General features: G+C 41.9%; 2 protein-coding genes across 2 annotated transcripts in view; one reads left to right on the top strand and one right to left on the bottom strand.

The window, feature by feature from the left end:
* Nucleotides 1–13,216, bottom strand: part of SRMS (src-related kinase lacking C-terminal regulatory tyrosine and N-terminal myristylation sites) — a 45,624-nt gene extending 32,408 nt beyond the window's left edge. The window contains exon 1 of the mRNA XM_087959161.1: nt 12,402–13,216. Coding sequence (XP_087815287.1) covers nt 12,402–12,757 — 356 coding nt within the window. The 5' untranslated portion in view covers nt 12,758–13,216. The remainder of the gene's footprint in view (nt 1–12,401) is intronic.
* Nucleotides 13,217–16,303: 3,087 nt separating this feature from the next.
* On the top strand, nt 16,304–20,193 carry LOC148131075 (uncharacterized). The gene is given in 5 exon segments (XM_087958976.1): nt 16,304–16,328; nt 17,002–17,168; nt 17,171–18,524; nt 18,620–19,035; nt 19,038–20,193. Coding segments are annotated over 5 exon segments (2,016 nt in total). The 3' UTR covers nt 19,092–20,193.
* The last annotated feature ends 214 nt before the right edge of the window (nt 20,194–20,407 follow it).

The following is a 20,407-nucleotide window of genomic DNA, read 5'->3' as shown; positions in this document are numbered from 1 at the left end:
GTGATGAAGCATCCACAACTTTTGGAGGCAAGCTGTTCCACTAATTAACTCCTCACAGTCAGGAAATTTCTCCCGAGTTCCAGATTGCTTCTCCCCTCCATTAGTTTCCATCCATTGCTTCTTGTCCTGCCTTCTGATGCAAGTTTGGACAATTGGTTGAGCCCCTCAAATATTGGAACCCTGTTATCACGTCACTCCTAATCCTTCTTTTTAGTAGACTGGACAGGCCCAGTTCCTGCAACCGTTCTTCGTATGCTTTAGCCTCCAGTCCCCTAATCATCTTGGTTGCTCTTCTCTGCACTCTTTCCAGAGCCTCAAGAAGATCTAATAACAAATAAACCACCATTAAACAAATCAACCAGAGTTCTTAGTCAAGGCACAAATGACCAGGCTCAAGTGATCCTACTTCAGAAAAATTATGAGAAGACCCAGCTCTGTGGAGACGGCTTTGATGTTGGGAAAGCTGGAAGGAAAGAGAAGAGGATGACCAACAGCCAGATGGAACAATTCAGTTATGGTGATAAAGGGGGCACCATCAGGTCATCAGGTCATCATGGAGACTATCTATGTCAGTGATGGCTAACCTTTCTGTCATCGCATGCCAAAGTGTGTGCGTGCGTGTGAACGCGTGCCTGCACCCATAATGCAATGCACATGTGACATCCCCCTGCACTCCCCCTGCACATGTGTGTGCAACCCCCTCACTCCCCCCCCCCGGTTTACATTGAGTTTGTATCTGCTATGTGCTCTTGTATTGTTGCAGTTGAAGCTGAAGGAGTCATTGACGGGTAGGACATTGTAGCAGATAATTTTGTGTACTACGCTTAAGTCCAACTGTAGGCAGCGTAGTTCTAGGTTGTTCAAGCCCAAAATTTCAAGCCTGGTGATGTAGGGCAGAGGTCGCCAACCTTTTGGACCTCAGGGACCACCAAACTTATAATTTTAAATCCCAGGGACCGCTAACCGGTTCTGTGGGTGTCGCCTAATTTGTGGGTGTGGCTTGGTGGTCATGCAACTGGCTGGGCATGGCTTGTATGTAAATATTATAAATATTTATATAAATATTGAATTTTTTATTAAAAAAAGAGCAACTTTTATCCAAAATCAGGCAAAGCAGGCAGGCAGATTGAGTTGCTTACAGAATCACAGATTCATTCAGAGATCTATCTATCTGCCATTGGCTAGCTCAGTCTGTCACATAAAATTTGCTTGCAAGCAAACTCATAAAATTTGCTAGCAAGCAAACTCACAAAATTAACTCACAACACGCCATGTATGTAAATATTGATTTTTTTTATAATAAAAGAGCAACTTTTACCCAAAATCAGGCAAAGCAGGCAGGCAAATTGAGTTGCTCACAGAACCATTCAGTGATCTATCTATCTGCCATCGGCTAGCTCACTCTCTCAAATTTGCTTGCCGTGAGTCTGCCCTGAATAATAGAACCTTCAGTCCTAAGGGAGGTTCGACTGTGCTTAAAAGCAGAGCCAAAGATCTAAAGACTAGCTAGAAAGCAAGCAATCCAACCATTTCCTGCTTCCTAGCTAATCTAAATCTCCCGGCACAGCAGAACAGCTGATGATCGGAAAAAGAAAAAATAGCAATTTAGCAGGCAAGTTTGCCGAGTAAGGAGTGAGTGGGCCGGGAGGGTTCCCGCAGGCCATGTGGGCGGCACAGCCTTGTGTTTCTGCACAGCCTGGATTAATTGCTTTGGGGGTACTCTGGGGGTGAGATTTCTCTGCAGCCCACCAAAATTTTCTCATGGCCCACCAGTGGGCCGCAGCCCACCAGTTGGCAACTGGTGATGTAGGGTATTCTCTTGCGAGCAGAAGAGTGTAGTACTCTTCTCAGGAAATACTTCTGGACTCGCTCAATTGTATTAATGTCCGATATGAAACTGAATGAATTTGTCCGGCTTTTTCAGCCTGAAAATTGATTTGGGCCAGCCAATCAACTTTGACCATTAAGTCACTGTTCCAGGCCATTAACTCTACTATCATCTTCATTTTAGCCACGGTGTGTTTTACTTTAAGCCACTTAAACTAACTATAATTTTCAGGGAGGAGGCCTGTGGGTCCCTGATAAATATTAGCCTAGCTTGACAGCTGGCTGAAAAATAATTTCCTTTGCTTGGACAGGATGAGAGAAGGATTCTTTCAACACAAGCAGCCTCCCCCCCAAAAAAACAACATCTTAAAGAAAACACAATAGGAAGAGCCGCAAATACCTGCAGCGTGTTTCATAAAGATCATCCTGTCAAAACAGGATTTGGAGCTGAGCATTTTCTTACATTTTTTCTCTCCATCTGGAGTATATTATTACTCAGCCAAACTATTCCCGCCCCCCCCCAGAAGTGGTGTCACAAGGTTGGGTCAAAAAAGTCAATATGACAGCACAACGGTATGATGGAAACTAGGCCTTTTCTTTTACAGGTAGTCCTTGATTTATGACCAGAAGGGGGATTGGAATTTCCATTGCTAGCAAGGCGGTTATGTGAGTCATGACTAATTTGATGGCCTTTTTTTTTTTTGCTCTGGCTGTTCAGCAAATCACTGAGGTTGTTGAGTGAACCAGGTGGTTGTTAAGTGAATCCAGTTTCCCCCTACTGGCTTTGATGATCAGGAACCAGGGGGGAAGTGATCACATGACCCTGGGATGCTGCAGCCATCATAAATATATACCGGTTGCCAAAAGTCCATGGAGATTCTTAGTCATCCAGCTCATGGTTGTCCCAAAGGTGCTTTTTTCAAGAGGCAACTGGACTGTTTTTCTTTTTCTTTTGAAGACAATTCACTTCTCCTCCAAGAAGCTTCTGTTCTGACCCAGGCTTCATCAAACTTAATAAAACACAAATGAATTTAAAAGTAAAACCTTTTTTAATGCGACGCTGGGAATTACTTGCATTCCCAGCCAAAACTCATTAGACGTTAGTTCCTCCAGATAAGAGCATGCTTTTCAGTGCTGTAGAATGCTTGCCAAGAAACAGAAGTCCGATTAAGGCTAATCATAACCCAACCCAAAAACCCAGAAAAAACTGACCAGAGTGCAGAGCTTCATGAAGGACTTGGAAATTACTGAACTGCTTTGCTTCCTGCAAAGCTTTTCCTCATTGAGGTCTGACTTTTATCCCTGATGGGAGGGGCAATCACCTCCCAGCCTTATTCCTGAGTCACCCCTGCTGCTTCAGCTGCTCTCACCTTCTAGCAGCTCTGTGCACATGTGCACTGGGAACAGGCTCCCCTTGCTCCTCTGCCTCACTGCTGCCAGGCTCCGAAGGCAGCACCCCACTCCCAGATGGTCCTGGCCCCATCCCTGCATTGGATGCAGGACCCTCGTCCAAGTCCTCAGCAGACTCCCTGACTGGTTCTCTTTTGTCCTCACTGTCTGATACCTCTGCTGTCTGCACCGGCTGCCGGCGAACCACAACAGCTTCTTCAGCTCCGACAGGATGGTGGGGAATGGAAGGATTTATACTCCTTGAAGATAGCTGGTCATTTGCCTCCATTTTAGAGAGTCATTGAGGCCACTTGGAGTTTTGTCTGTGTCTTCAGAGTGGTGCAAATGGGTGTGGAGCCTTCTTGGGACTGCTGAAAGGACCATGTTGTGGAGCTGTGCTTTCTTCAGGATGTTTTTCTGCCCTGTGTCCCTTCACCGTTGAAGGCAGGTGCAGGAGGCTGTTGGGGATGAGTCTGTGCTGTCTGCATCTCAGACTGAAGTGCAAATGGTGCCTGTAGTCTGCAATTATTCTGGAAATCCGTTCATACCCCTGCACCATTCGAAGGGGGTTCATCCCAAAGTGATTAGCTAAATGTCTATGGAGATTCTCAGTCATTCAGGTCATGGTTGTCCCAAAGATGCTGGCTGGTTGCCAAGTGCCCAAGTATTGATCACATGACCGTGGGGATGCTGTGATGGTCGTAAGTGCAAGGAACAGGAGTAAGTCACTTTTTTCAGTGTGGTTTTACAGATTGTCCTTAACTTACTGTCATGCTCTTGTTGGAGTCTGATTCTGAGGGGGAGATGGAGCAGCTGACAGGGAGTGGGAGTGTGGCTCCTGTAGCTGTGGAAGAAACGGGGGAAGGGCACAGTCCATGTGGGCATTCAGAGCCAGGGCCACCCCCTCTTCATCTTAGGGCACGCAGGGAGGAACGGAGAAGGGAGCAACGTGGCTTACGAGAGAGGAAAAGGCCCTGATCCCTTTCATTAGTTGCAGCTGGGAGAACAGGATATAAGTGGGGCGTTTGCACATGGCTCCTTGCTGGAAGCAAAGCATGCATTATCTTGGTCGAGGTTTATCTGGATTTTGGCAACTGTGGGTGCTGTGGGTGCTGTGTTATCCTTTGAAAGTCTGCAATTTATTTATTTGTTTATATATTTATTATTTATTTAATTTTATTTTGTCAAGCGATTATAAGATAACAGGTATAAATATAAACATAGTTATGAATATATGAAATGGATACGTATAAGAAAAAAAATAAACAATAGGACAGGGACGGTAGGCACATTGGTGCGTTTATGCACGCCCCCTACAGACCTCTTAGGAAAGGGGTGAGGTCAGTAGTAGACAGTCTAAGGTTAAAGTTTTTGGGGTTTGGGAACAAACCACAGAGTCAGCTAGAGTATCATCCTGGCCTGCCGTGTTAATTACTTCAGTGTGGTTTGTGTTGGTTTTTTTTCTTTCTAACTATCCTTACTTTGAGTTCGGACTCCATTTCTGTCCTTCGTAGACTGTTTTTTGAAGAGTTTGATATCCAGCCGAGGATAATTGGACATTGGGGCCAAGTTGGAGGCATTAAAGGGAATTTACTCTACTTTGGTGACTTTGTTATTTTTGTGTCACACCCTGGGTCATCACACTTACAACCATTTGTTTAGTGACCTTTCATAGTTACAACAGCACTGGAAAAAGTGACTTATGACCATTTTTCACGCTTATGACCTTTGCAACAATCCCACAGTCACATGATCAAAATTCAGGCGCATAGCAACTGATTCACATTTATGACGGTCGCAGTGTCCGAGGGTCATGTGATCCCCTTTTGCCATCTTCTGACAAGCAAAGTCAACGGGGAAGCCCGATTCACTTAATAACCATGTTACTAACGCAACAACTGCAGTGATTCACTTAAGAACAGCAGCAAGAAAGATGTAAAATGGGGCAATAGTCACTTAATAACTGTCTTGCTCAGCAACTTAAATTTTGGGCCCAATTGTGGTCGTAAAATGAATTACCTCTATGTGTGTTTCACATATTTGTTTGTACCATCCTGACTTTTTTTGACCACACCTGATGAACATCCCTAATTCCAGAATATGATCTCTGAAAAAGCACAATTTTCTTATGGAAGAGAAACGTCAGAAGGAGAATAGGTATAGGAGGAAGGAGAAAGAGGAGAGGGGAAGGAGGAGGAGTTGGAGGGGAGGAGGAGAAGGAGGAGGGAGGGGAGGAGGTGGAGGGGAGGGGAGGAGGGAGGAAGAGGAGGGGGAGCAGGAGGGGGAGGGGGAGCAGGAGGAAGAGGGGGAGGAGGAGGAGCAAGAAGAAGGAAGAAAGAAAGAGAAAAGAAAGAAAAAGAAAAGAAAAAAGAAAAGAAAGAGGAAGAAATCTTTTTAAAAAGTCGTAGACACTGGTTGTGGTCACAAGTGACCCAACAGATTCATTTGCAAAAGAGTTCACCTTAGCTGGTTTTGTGTGTGCCTCTGTGTGTCTGCCTGAGGTGTAACATGTTGTGCAACTTTAGCCCATTTGGTTAACGCATGATTCAGTTGATTGTGCAAAGCCAGAAAAAGGGTTAATTCAGCAACCGGGTGAAGTGTGACACACAAACACAGCCCATTTCTCAGGTTTCTGCAGCAGTGCACAAAACACAACAAACAAAAGGTAAATAGAAACCCTCGGGGTCACCATAATAAATAAAGGGTCTGAACGGAATTAATTGAAGAGAAATAGTAAACCATCTAGATAAAAGGTGACACAGGCTAAAAAAGAGGCGGGACTTCAATGGTCCGTTGCAAAAAAATGTTCACCAATGCCCCAAATCCCATGACCTCCTCTTACCTCTTGTGACTTATGTCCCACTTCAATCAGAAGAGAGCTGGAAGGGACCTTAGAGGTCTTCTGGTCCAGCCCTCTGCTCAAGCAGGAGACCCTATACCCGTGATGGTGAACCTATGGCACACATGCCGGAAGTGGCACACAAAGCTATCTCTCTGGGCATGCCAGCCATCACCCGTTGCTCTTCCATGTTCTGGTGCACACTGGCCAGCTGGTCTTCATGCACGTGGGAGCGCCAGAAACCAGAAGAACAGCATGCATGTGCAAAGACCAGCTGGCCAGCGTGTATTCACGTTAGAAACCGACTGGCCACCTGGTCTTCTGGTTTCTAACACGCATGTGCACACGGAGATCAGCTGGCTAGCGCGCTCGCACATTGGGAAACCGGCTGGCTAGCCGGTCTTCGTGCACGCATGTGCATTAGAAGCCAAAAGACCAGGCAGCCGATGCGTATGTGCGCTCCAGGAGCTGCACTTTTGGTTTTTGGTGTGCACAGGTGCACGCGTTTCCGCACTCAGTTCCTTTTTTATGTGTGCGCACTCCCATTTCAGGTAGTCCTCAACTTACAACAATTTGTTTAGTGACCATTCAAAGTTACAGCGACTCTGAAAAATGTGATCTATGATCAGGGGTGGGATTCTACCAGTTCGCACCTATTCGCTAGAACTGATTGTTAACATTCTAAGCAGTTTGGAGAACCGGTTGTTAGAAGAAATTACTGGCCTAATCCTGTAAGGAAGGCAGGAAGGAAACATGCTGGTGTTGCTTACAGAAACTGCCTCCCCTTATTACATTCTTAGCAGGACTAGACTTCGTCTCAGGAACTTCTCTGGAGTTTTTTTTCCCTCCTTTGCTGGTGCTTTGCTTGTGTGGAGTGACCATTCAAAGTTACAATGGCACTGAAAAAAGTGACTTATGACCATTTTTCACACTTATGACTGTTGCAGCATCCCCACAGTCATGAGAGGCCAGGCGAGGAGATGCGTGCCTCGATGTGAGTGATATTGAGTTGGCCACACCCAGCCAATAACATGACCACCAAGCCACGCCCACCAACTTAGCCACACTCACAGAACCAATTGTTAAAAAATTTGAATCCCACCCCTGCTTATGACCATTTTTCACAGTTACAACCTTTGCAGCTTCCCATGGTTCCGTGATCAATATTCAGACGCTTGACAACTGGCTCATATTTATGATGGTTGCAGTGTCCCTGGGGTCATGCGATCCCCTTTTGTGACCTTCTCACAAGCAAAGTCAATGGGGAAACAGGATTCTCTTAACAACCATGTTACTAATTTAACAACTGAATTTAACAACAAATTCACTTAACAACTGTGTCAAGAAAGGCCGTAAACTGGGGCAAAACTCACATAACAAATGTCCTATCTAACAACATAAATTTTTGAGCTCAATTGTGGTCATAAGTCGAGGACTACCTATATTGAAGCAGGTAATCCTTGCCTTATGACTGTTGCTTAGCAATTGTTTGAAATTACAAGGAACTCCCGCCAAAAGTACTTATAACCCAGATTCAAAGTTCTGATAGCTGCCCCCAGTAGTCGAGTGACCACATCTGGCGTTATTGCTAACTGACTCAAATATATGGTCATTTCAGAGTCCCACATTCAAGTGAGCGTGATTTACAATGTTTTTGCCAGAAACAGATTTGGACAGAACTCCTGAGAAAAATATTAAAATCACTCAGGGCAAAATGCCAAATGTTTCCTTTGATTTGATGGACAATTTAGGGCTGGTTGATACGGCAATTCAAGAGTGTCTACCTACTTTTCCGACAGGCACAGATTCTTTTCAAGAGCAGGCTTGATTTGGACTTCAAAGAAGTTGGCTATGAAAGAAGAAGAATTAAAGGAATTCCCAGAGAAGATGAGTATTGCTCAACAAAGTAAAGCTTTTAGAAAGCAATTATCCGTTTTAACAGTAAGAGCAAAGGAGATAAAAATGAATTATGTAAAGGGAAAAAAAACTGAGTTTGTGAATAAACCAAGGAAGCAGACAGCACATAAAACATAAAAAGAGAAGAAAGGTATTGAAATTACAAGGAGATATTGTATTAATCATCAATGCAGTCCTACAAAAAGCATTTTCATCAACATTATTTCAATTTGTATAAAGGAAGTGACATTGATCTAGAGAAAATAGATGAAGATCTAAAGAAATAAAATCTACAGGGATTTTATAAGAGAGAGATTATGAAAGGACCTATAACAATAAGGAAACTTTCTGAGGTTATAAATATATTAAATTAGGAAAGATTCCTGGGCCAGAATGATGATCAGCTTTTTATCCCAAAGGTGGTTTTTCAAAAGGTCACTGGACTTGAAAACATGTAGCTTCTCATCCAAGAAAATTCTTCAGTCACCAAGAACTGAAGAAGCTTCTCGTATGAGAAGTGAAACATCTTCAAAGAAAAATGAAGAAAGTCCAGTTGCCTTTTGAAAAAAGCATCTTTGGGACGACCATGAACCTGGATAACTGAGAATCTCCATAGACACACTAGTTTCTTTTATTATTATGAACTTTTACAATCTTTACAAAACATGACACACTCTGTCCTACAGAGAGGAAGAATTCTAGAGAGTTGGAAAGAAATCAGTAGCATTAATAACTACAAAGGGATAAACGTTGACTTTAACAAAAAAAAAATACAATACAGCTGATATCCCTATAGCTACAAGTTGTTCATAATGATCGTCGCTAATAGATGAAAATACTTTTGCAAGAATTTATTCATGAGGATCAATATCGGGTTTTAACTAAATTACAGTTAAAGATTAACAAGGTTAGAAATGTATTAGACATTTTGGACATTTATATTTTAAGCAATATAATGGAAAACTAGCTGTGTTGATCTTAGATGCAGAAAACTCCTTTGACAATTTGATCTACCGTAGGTTTTCTTGTTAAAGGTTTTGAAGGATGTGAATTTTGGGGAGAACTTTATAAAATACCTACGGATCGTTTTACATTTCAGAGAAAGCAGAAACAATTGTTAAAGGAGACTTAACAAAAAAGCATGTGAAATACAAAAAGGAACGGGACTCATTGTCTACTTTCTTGATAATTTAGGTTCTTGAAATTCTTATAAGATGAGAGAATTGTGGCAATACAGAATTAAAAAATAGACTTATAAGTTAGGAGCTTTTGCAGAATACTTGATGTTGTTCTGGAAAATCCTTCAAAGGGAATTGAAATATTAACAAGCAAATTAAAATGTCTATGGAGATTCTCAGACACCCAGGTCATGGTTGTCCCAAAAGTGTTTTTTTCTTTCCCTTCTTTTTCAAAAGGCAACTGGTCTTTCTTTGTTTTTCCTGGAGGACATTTTGCTTCTCATCCAAGAAGCTTCTTCAGTTCAGAAGAAAAAAAACACCTTTGGGGCAAATTAAAAGAATATGATGCATTAACAAGTTTCATGACAAACAACATGAAGACAATGAATGTTAACAAAAATATGAAAATAGAAGATCAAGCAGAATTGATGACTAGAATGGGTTTTAAGATTGAGAAGAAGACAAAGTGAGTATCACTATGACAAATATGAGTGGCATATTATTTCAAAATAATGGCTGGCTGGGGAATTCTGAAAGCTGAAGTCCACAGGTTTTAAAGTTGCTAGGTTCGGAGACCCATGGTTTACTACATTAAAAAAAAAAGGAGGCTTACGTGATTAAAAATGGCCAATGAGCCAGTTTCAGATCAGATTAGGCATAAACATTCCATAAACAAATCCAGAACCAGGCTAGAGATAGATCATCATGGAGAATATCAGTCATGATTCACTAGGAGTCAAAATGACTTGGTAGTGTATCATCAATCAATTGAGCCACCATTTTATTTTTGATTGGACTTTCGATTAGTCAATGCTGAGCTCAAGAGTCAAACTTGGATTTAATCGAATAACAGAGTTGGAAGGGACATTGGAGGTCTTCTAGTCCAACCCCCTACCTACTCAAGCAGAAAGCCTACACCATTTCAGACAAATGGTTGTCCAATTTTTTCTTAAACACCCCCAATGTTGGAGCACCCACAACTTCTGAAGGCAAGACCTTCCATGGATGAATTGTTCTGTCAGGAAATTTCTCAGTTCTATGTTGCTTCTCTCTTAGATTAATTTCAATCTAGGATGATTTTATGTAACCCACTGAGGTCCCCAAGTGGATCCAAATGGCTGCACCACCTGGGATTCTAACTCATGTTGCAGAGATTCTATTTTCCACCCATCAGGATGGTTTGTTTTGTTCATTTGTTTTGTTTTGGTTATTTATTTATTTATTTCCCACCTTTGTTATTTTAATAACTCAAGGTGATGAACATATCCAACACACCTCCCTCCTCCTATTTTCCCCACAACAGCAACCCAGTGAGGTGGGTTGGGCTGAGCCACAGTGACTGGCCCCAAGTCACCCAGCTGGTTTTCATCCCTAAGGTGGACTAGAACTCACCATCTCTTGGTGATTGGCCCAAAGCCACCCAGCTAGCTTTCATACATAAGGCAGGACTTGAACTCACAGTCTCCTGCTTTCTAGGCTCGTGCCTTAACCACTAGACAAACTGTCTCTCTAGGATGGGAACAAATGTCACAACAAGATCCATCACTAAGTAGCCTTAATCTATATGGGGTGATTTACATCCTATTTCCTAATTTAGAAAAAGATACTGCTGAATGCATCCTTCTCATAGGACCATAGGTTAAGCTGTGAGATGCTGCGTAATTTGAATTTGGGCTCTAAACTTTTTCAAGGAACTCACCAATTGACCAGCTTTCTCCAAGATGATGCCCTCAAGTTATCCTAGTGACTACAAGTCCCAGAATTCTCTGCTTGTTCTTTGTCCCTAATGGGTAGACATTCTGAGAGTTGAAAGGTGCAAATTGTAGGGAGACTGTTTTAAATAAATAATGTTCCCCAGGATTGGTCACATTTGCTTTCAGCCTGCCTTAGGAAAAATGATTAACTTCCTCAAAGATTTATCCTGCCTGGAAAACAATCAGTTTAATGTACGCCAATGATTGTACATTTAAAGTGACAATAAAGTTATTCTAAGTCTAAGTTCTAAGTTCTAATCCTAACTTCCTCTGATACATGTGAGGACACCAAGATATTTCCATAAATATCCATCACAAGGCCTTAGGAAATGCAGGTAGTCCTCGACTTACAATTGAGCCCCAAATTTCTGTTCTTAAGTGAGACATTGGTGAAGTGAGTTTTGTCCCATTTTGTGATCTTTCTTGCCACAGTCATTAAATGAATTACTGCAGTTGTTAATACCACGGATGTTGAGTGAATGTGACTTCCCCGTTTGCTTGTCAGAAGATCGCAAAAGGGGACCACATGACCCTGGGATGAGGCAACCGTCATAACTGTGAATCAGTTGCTAAGCATCCGAATTTTGATCAGTGGTCATAGGGATGCTACAATGGTCATAAATGTGAAAAACAGTTGTTTTTACAGTGGCCTTGTAAGTGGTCACAAAATGAACTGTTGTAAGTCGAGGGCTACCTGTACTGTACCTCTAGCAAGATCTGGGGAATTAAATAATCTAGGACAGATAAATAGAAATAGTAAACATACACACAGCTTTTTTCTGATATGCCCATTGCTTAGCAAGCATTGGCTTACTCTAAATAGCAATTTATAACTCAGCTTAATTGACTCTGCAGTGCATCACATACAAAGAAACTCAATCAAGCAATTGTAAAGAAAAAATATATGTTCTCTCTTTTCCAATGGGAGCTATTTAGCACATCTACCTGAACCTCTGGATAAAATGTTGTAGCCTATTGTTGATGCTCTTTCTGTTGCTGCTGCTGCTCATCAGATTTCTTTATTATATTTATTTGTTAAATTTATTTGCTGCCTATCTCACCATTGGGCTACTCTGGGTGGCTTACAACAGTAAAGTGAAAAATAACGATAAAAATGCAAACATAACGCTAGCAAAGCAATGGAACAAAAATAAACGATAAAAGTACAATAACACAAATTAAATGGTGGGTGGAGAGGGAGCAGGCAGCGCAGGGGAATGATAGGGAAGACTCTCTAATACCGCTATAAAGGCTACAATATCTGGGCTTCAAGCTTCAGGACAACCACTAGAGAGCAGTAAAGAGATATGAAAAAATCTCTCTTAGAAGCCCTCTAGTGGCTTATTTTGATGTTTCCACCCTCAAGATTGCTGTGTAATAAGTAGCTTTGCCTGTTTGGAAAGTTTCCACCACTTCCCAAACCTTCCTTCCTAAATGTTGCACGACACTTCTCATTTTAGAAGTTTTTTTGAGGGATATAGGGATGACAAGTGACAGTCCCAAGCCTTTGGTACTTACGATTGATGGCTGGCTGGTTCCTCACTGCCCTTGCTGATATAGCTGGCTGGAACATAGCCCACCACTCTGTCTCCAGAGAAGCGCCTTGCAAGGACATAACCCCCCTCTTCTTTGAGGACATAAAGTTTGTCCCCTCTAGTGACACTCAGCTCCTCGGCATTCTTGGCAGTGTAGTTGTACAGCACCCCACGAAGGGAAGCTTTGTCTTCAGCAGGGTCAGGATCCAGGGTGGGATGTAAATATCCTGGGATCGGTTCCCAGGTCTCGAAAGAAGGGTTACTGGAGGCTCCGTTGGGCACACACTTGTTCCAAAACGTATGAAAGAAATGCAAATGTTTTCGGATGAAATTGTCCATCCCTTTCTTGGGAAGTAAATCTCCAATGAGATTTAGCTCTGCCCTTCCAACAAGCTGCTCGGAGTGAAGAAGGAAAGCTCGGTCACCTTCATAGCTTCTTCTTTCATTGCTCGTTGATCAATGAGTCAAGGTTGCCTTCCCGTCTTCTCTTTCCCAGAGCCAGCAGGAGTGAAGTGAGATGCTTCCTGGGTCCTTGGATACCTGAATGCGTTTGTAGGCCACGGGAACTCCTTCTTCTCAAAGTGAGACTTGACGTTCAGGTGTAACTTGTTTGCTGCAGGCTGAGCTCATAAGTTTAGGCTTGCCACCACATCCGTCTCAGCTGGATGTTTATTTATTACCCAATCAACGCACTCACCTCTCGGGCTACACTCTAAATTAGCACTCATTTCCACATCGTCTCTTACAGAGCTTTTCCATTCACTTTTCGTGGCCATCAAATAGTCTCTTCTGGGGAACGTCAATGGAGTTTCTCACTCGTCCAGGTCATGGCTGTCCCAAAGGTGCTTTTTCCAAAAGGTAATTAGACTTTTTTGGTTTCTTCTTTGAAAATGTTTTGCTTCTCATCCAAGAAGCTTCTGAACTGAAGGAGCTTCTTGGATTAAAAGCACAATATTCTCAAAAAAAACCAACCAACAACAACAAGAAAGTCCAGCTGCTTTTTGGAAAGAGCACCTTTGGGATAATCTTGAGAATGCAGCATTTGCAAAGCCTTTAAAAACACTCTTGCAAAATAACGCTGAGAAATTTGTTCATATGATCCTTCCACCCGTGTTTGGGAAATAGGAATCAGGAACTACTTTCTTGCCTTTTTAATCAATTCTCCCAGCTGTGATTTTTAATCTTAAGTTTATACACATTAATAGTGGCTCTTCAAAGTCTACCACTGCACCTAGATAATGTGTTAGATCAGTGTTTCTCAGTCTCAACCATTTTAAGATGCATGGACTTCAACTCCCATAAGTCCCTAGACAGCATGGAATCATAGGAGTTGAAGTCCACACGTCTTAAGGTGGCTGAGATTGAGAAATGTGCTAGATTGTAAAATTGGTGATTTCCAATTTGAATTCCAAGCAAAGCATACAAATTATGTCTATCCTGTTTCTGATTGCTCTCATGATTGCAATCTCTGCTTTATGGGTGATTGCAAAACTCACCTACCATCCCTTTTCTCCACCTGTGTTATGTTAACTTCCCCAGTGATGAAAACCTTTGATTTGTTTATTTATTTATTAGATTTTTATCCAGCCTTTATTATTTTTACAAGTAACTCAAGGCAGAGAACATATCCAACACACTTCCACCTCCTATTTTCCCCACAATAACAACGCAGTGAAGTGGGTTGGGCTAAGAGAGAGTGACTGGCCCAAAGTTACCCAGACAGCTTTCATGCCTAAGGTGGGACTAGAACTCATCGTCTCCTGGTCATTGGCCCAAAGTTACCCAGTCAGCTTTCATGCCTAAGGTGGGACTAGAACTCATCGTCTCCTGGTCATTGGCCCAAAGTTACCCAGACAGCTTTCATGCCTAAGGTGGGACTACAACTCATCGTCTCCTGGTGATTGGCCCAAAGTCACCCAGCCAGCTTTCATGCCTAAGGTGGGACTAGAACTCATCGTCTCCTGGTGATTGGCCCAAAGTTACCCAGACAGCTTTCATGCCTAAGGCGGGATTAGAACATTGTCTCCTGGTGATTGGCCCAAAGTCACCTAATCGACTTTCATACCTAAGGAGGGGTGAGGAATTCAGTCTTTTACTTTGTAACCTAGAGACTAGAGACTAGACCAAAAAAAATCTTGCCTTAACCACTGGCCCAAATCCCTCCTTTTCGGCAACAATATAGACTTTGGGGAACTTTACCCTCTAATGCTATTACTATACTATGGTATTAATAATAGTGCTGTTGCTACATCTATTAATACTACTATTACTACAACTATTGTTTATGCTATTACTCTTACTACTACTATTTTTTCTACTTCCTCTTTTACACTGGAATTGTTGGGAGACGCAATTTTTATATCAATGCTAGATGTGGGTAAAGAAATAAATAGGGACTGCCTTCTTGAAGGAGTTATATAGGTATGATCTCTCTCTTCTTTAAATTACATGTTACGTCAGCCTGATCAAATCTTGCCTGCTAATTAAGACAAAGGGCACTGAGCAGTGTAATATTATACGTGTTCACCCAAAAGTAATGCATAGAGTACCAGTAGGACTTACATCTTATTATAATGTATGTTCCTTTTTTTTAAGGTATGCCCTTTAGACATGTTTTGACTCCAACAGAGTAAAACGGAAGAATCTGGGAGCAGAATCTATGTAGGTAGTGACAATAAAGAACTAAATGATGAATAAATGGCATTATAATTATTCTTTGCAACAAAAAGAATGAGAGAAAAGGAATGGGATAAGAGGGTAAAGGAAGAGAGGACACTTTTGTCAGTTTGACATTTAAAATCCTGAATGTGAAGCTTTGATGGCCACCCTCTTCAGACATAGACCAAGTATGATATGGATAGTCCTTGAGTTACAACAATTCATTTAGTGACCATTTGAAGTTACAAGGGCATTGAAAAAAGGGACTTGTGTCCGTTTTTCACAGTTATGTCCATCGCAACATCCCCTTGGACATGTGATAACAGTTCAAACACTTGGCAACTGATTCCTATTTGTGACGGATGCAATGTCCTGGAGTCATGTGATCCCCTTCTGTGTCCTTCTGACAAGCAAAGTCAGAGGGGAAGCCAGATTCACTTAATAACTGTATTATTAACAACACTTAACAACAATGGCAGGAAATGTCATAAAATGGGGCAAAACTCACTTTAAAACTGTCTTGTTTAGCAACAGAATTTTTGTGGTTATAAGTTGAGAACTACCTGTATTTAAAGACAAACTTCAGACTGAAGGAAATAAAATGAAAAAAATTATTGCGGTCATTTACCAGCACAGATTGAAGCAAAATAAGAAAGCAGCAGGTTTAGCCATATGGGGTGGTCAAAAAAGTCAAGATGGTGATCCCAATAGTGTAAGAAAGATCCACCTGTGGAGCAGAAATATGTGGTTTTTGTGTGCAATACATGCATTCATGTGATTCTATCTATCTATTTATCTATTTATCTATCTATCTATCTATCTATCTATCTATCTATCTATCTATCTATCTATCTATCTATCTATCTATCTAACTATCTAACTATCTAACTATCTATCTATCTATCCAGGTAGTCCTTGAAACAGTTGGGGCCAGAATTTCCATTGCTAAGCAGTGCATTTGTTAAGTGAGTCACCCCAATTTCTCACCCTTTCTTTGTTGACCCAAAGGTTCTTTTTTTAAAGAGGCAACTGGACTTTATGTTTTTTCTTTAAATATATCTTTCCTTTCTCATACAAGATGCTTGGAAGCATTTATAAATAATAAATCCCCCCCTCCCCAATCCAGTCAGAACTGAAGAAACTTCTTGGATGAGAAGCGAAACGTAAGTTCAAAGAAAAACCAGAAAATCCCGTTGCCTCTTGAAAAAAAGCACCTTTGAGACAACCATGACGTGGATGACCGACAGTCTCCGTACATATGATTTCTTTTTTAAGCAAATCCTTGCAGTTTTTAAAGGAGTCACTCAGCGGTTAAGCCAATCCAGCTTTCCCTGTGGACTTTGCTTGGCTGGGAGGCGCTCAGATCACGTGACTCGGGGGGTGTTCCAGCCCTCATGAATAATGCATACCGGTTGCTAAGCGCCCGGATTTGAAAGACGTGGCTGGGAGGACATTGCGAACGTAAGTGCGAGGACTGGATGGAGGGTCCGGGTTGGAGGGCTCCCGATGCAGGTAGGGTGCAGGGGACGCTTTAAGACTCCCGGGCAGGGAAGGAGGGAGGGAGGCTGACGGGGAGCTCGAGGCCCGGCCTGAAAGGCGGGGCGGAAGAATTTGTCGTCCTCTCCTCCAGCCTGCCCGAAAGGCCGGTGAGAGGCGGCGGCTTCGGCCTTCTGCCCCGGGCGGGCTTGGGACTCCTCTCGGCGGGGAAAGGGACGAAGCCCTGACACTCCTCTCTTCCTCCTCCTTCCCACCTTCAGGAGGACGGACGGTCCTGGCGGAGGAAGAAAGCGCCGCCCGAGAGGAGAGGAGCGGCCTCGCGGAGCAGCCCTGCCCACCTCAGGCGCGGCTTCCCCGGGAGGCGGCGGCGGGAAGAAAATCCCGGGCGCTGCACGGCTGCAGAAGAGCCGTCCGCAAACCGGGATGAGGCGGAGCCGAAAGGGACCCCGTGAAAGGGCGATACCCGGAGGGAGAAGCGGAGAGAAGGAGGGAAAGGCGGGGACAAGCGGAGCCCGCGAGACGCTCCCGGAGCGCGGAGAGTCCTTCAGCACAGACGGAAAACGCGGGAATCCCCGAAGAAGAAGAACCCAAAACCAGGGAGAAAAGAAAAACGAATGTATAGAATGTGGAAGATCCTTCAAAACAAATCAGCAGCTTCAAAACCATCTGAGAACCCATTCAGGAGAAAAACCATATCAGTGCCTGGAGTGTGGAAGGAGCTTCGCTGTGAGGGGAACTCTTTATTATCATCAAAGAATTCACACTGGAGAAAAACCTTACAAATGCCTGGAGTGTGGAAAGAGCTTTAGTCAGGCTGGAAGCCTCCATCAACATCAAAGAATTCACACAGGAGAAAAACCATATCAATGTCTGGAATGTGGAAAGAGCTTTACTCGGAGTGGACACCTCCGTCAACATCAAAGAATTCACACAGGAGAGAAATCATATCAATGTCTGGAATGTGGAAAGAGCTTTGCTGAGAGGAAAACTCTTGATAATCATCAAAGAATTCACACAGGAGAAAAACCTTACAAATGCCTGGAGTGTGGAAAGAGCTTTACTGTGAGGGGAACTCTTGATAATCATCAAAGAATTCACACTGGAGAAAAACCTTATAAATGCCTGGAGTGTGGAAAGAGCTTTAGTCAGGGTGGAAACCTCCGTCAACATCAAAGAATTCACACAGGAGAGAAACCATATCAATGTCTGGAATGTGGAAAGAGCTTCTCTGAGAGGAGAGGTCTTGAAAATCATCAAAGAATTCACACAGGAGAAAAACCATATCAATGTCTGGAATGTGGAAAGAGCTTCGCTGAGAGGAGAGGCCTTAATAATCATCAAAGAATTCACACTGGAGAAAAACCTTACAAATGCCTGGAGTGTGGAAAGAGCTTTAGTCAGGATGGAAACCTCCGTCAACATCAAAGAATTCACATTGGAGAAAAACCTTATAAATGCATGGAGTGTGGAAAGAGCTTCACTGAGAGGAGAACTCTTGATATTCATCAAAGAATTCACACGGGAGAAAAACCTTACAAATGTCTGGAGTGTGGAAAGAGCTTTACTCAGGGTGGACACCTCCGTCAACATCAAAGAATTCACATTGGAGACAAAACATATCAATATCTGGAATGTGGAAAGAGCATCACTGTGAGGAGGGGTCTTGATAACCATCAAAGAATTCACACTGGAGAAAAACCTTATAAATGCCTGGAGTGTGGAAAGAGCTTTAGTCAGGGTGGAAACCTCCATCAACATCAAAGAATTCACACTGGAGAAAAACCTTATAAATGCCTGGAGTGTGGAAAGAGCTTTACTCAGGGTGGACACCTCCGTCATCATCAAAGAATTCACACAGGAGAAAAACCATATCAATGTCTGGAATGTGGAAAGAGCTTTGCTATGAGGAGAACTCTTGATAATCATCAAAGAATTCACACTGGAGAAAAACCTTAAAAATGCATGGAGTGTGAAAGAGCTTTATTCTGGGTGGACACTTCTGTCTACATCAAAGAATTCATACTGGAGAAAACATTGGAGAAAAACCTTATAAATGCATGGAGTGTGGAAAGAGCTTTAGTCAGAGTGGAAACCTCCATCAACATCAAAGAATTCACACTGGAGAAAAACCATATCAGTGTCTAGAATGTGGAAAGAGCTTTGCTGAGAGGAGAACTCTTGATGATCATCAAAGAATTCACACTGGAGAAAAACCTTACAAATGCCTGGAGTGTGGAAAGAGCTTTTGTCAGGATGGAAACCTCCGTCAACATCAAAGAATTCATACTGGAGAAAAACCATATACATGTCTGGAATGTGGAAAGAGCTTTGCTGTGAAGAGAACTCTTGATAATCATCAAGTAATTCACACCGGAGAAATACCATATAACTGCCCTGAGTGTGAAAAGAGCTTCAATGAGAAGGGAAATTTTAAAATTCATCAAAGAATTCACACCAGAGAAAAAAACCATATAAATGCCTGGAGTGTGAGGAGAAAAAGTGTGTGAAAAGAGTGTGAAAAGAGCTTCACTAACAGAAGAAATCTTTATAAACATCATATAAACCATTCAAATAGTGAAGTATATTCTCAAGTATTTAATTTTCTTAACATACAGATGCGCAATGATGAAAGAAGACAATTATATAAACTACTTAAGCAAATAAAATTAGATTTGGAAAAACCTACATCAGTGCTAGGAAGGATTGCTACGGTGAAAATGAATATCCTACCAACATTGCTGTTCCTGTTCCAAACAGCACCTATAAAAATTGAAAAGAAATTCTTTGATGATTTGAATAAATTGATTTTGATAGTTATTTGGCAAGGAAAAAGTGAGAATAAAATTGAAGATGTTACAAGACTATGGTAAAGAAAATGGAGGGTTTGGACTACCAGATTGGTTCTTATATTACCAAGTATGTGATAACATGGCTGAACAAATGAATAACTCTCAGGCACAAGAGACTGTTATACTTAGTGTGGAAAGAGCTCTACTCAGAATGGACACCTCCATGAACATCAAATAATCCACTCCGGAGAAAAACCTTATAAATGCCAGGGGTGTGGAAAGAAGTTCAGTTGGCTGAGAAACCTTTATACACATCAAAGAATCCACTTGGGAAAAATCCTCTGTAAATGCTTGGACTGTGGAAAGACCTTCAGTCGGAAAAACAGCCTTAATAGGCATCAACTCATTCATTCCGGGGAAAACTACTATAAATGCCTGAAATGAGGAAAGAGTTTTATTGACCGACATCAAAGGATCAATCATGATTCACTAGGATTCAATCTGTCATAGAGAAGAAAATTTAGAAATGTACGGAGTGGGAAAAATCCTTTAGAACAAATGGAAATCTCCAAAACTACAATGGAACCTTGGGTACAAATGCGACCAAATTGGGTGACAAGCAACATTTTTGGAAAATGGTTGCTTCTGGTGTCAAACAGATCCTCAAATACAGCTGTGGTGATTTTTCCTGTTGTGATTTCCCCTGCCGCACATGCACAGAATTGTAGGCACTAGTAATAGTAATATTTACTAGTCAGTAAATATTAACCACAGTTAATATTGGTTCAGTTTTACTATTGTTTTATTGTTAAATAAAGGAACATTTTACTATCTCCTTTATTCTTATGGTTTGTTTAGCAGTTTTGCTATTCTATATTACCTCATAGTTTAATTTGAATTATATTACAAATTATTAAGTGTTTTGCATGATCACATTTTTCCTGTAAATGAGTCCATATCTTGCAAATTGTGCAAGGAATATGAGAGCAACGGTATTCAATTGTACATTCTTATATAATCATCGCAAATTTAATCCAGTCAATCA

The sequence above is a fragment of the Notechis scutatus genome, chromosome 3 (genome assembly GCF_049901735.1).
Source record: "Notechis scutatus isolate UNSWTSFEM ecotype Mainland chromosome 3, rNotScu1.2, whole genome shotgun sequence".
NCBI classification, from domain to species: domain Eukaryota; kingdom Metazoa; phylum Chordata; class Lepidosauria; order Squamata; family Elapidae; genus Notechis; species Notechis scutatus.
The sequence above is the reverse complement of the archived record's forward strand: the minus strand, read 5'-3'. Positions and strand labels throughout refer to the sequence as shown.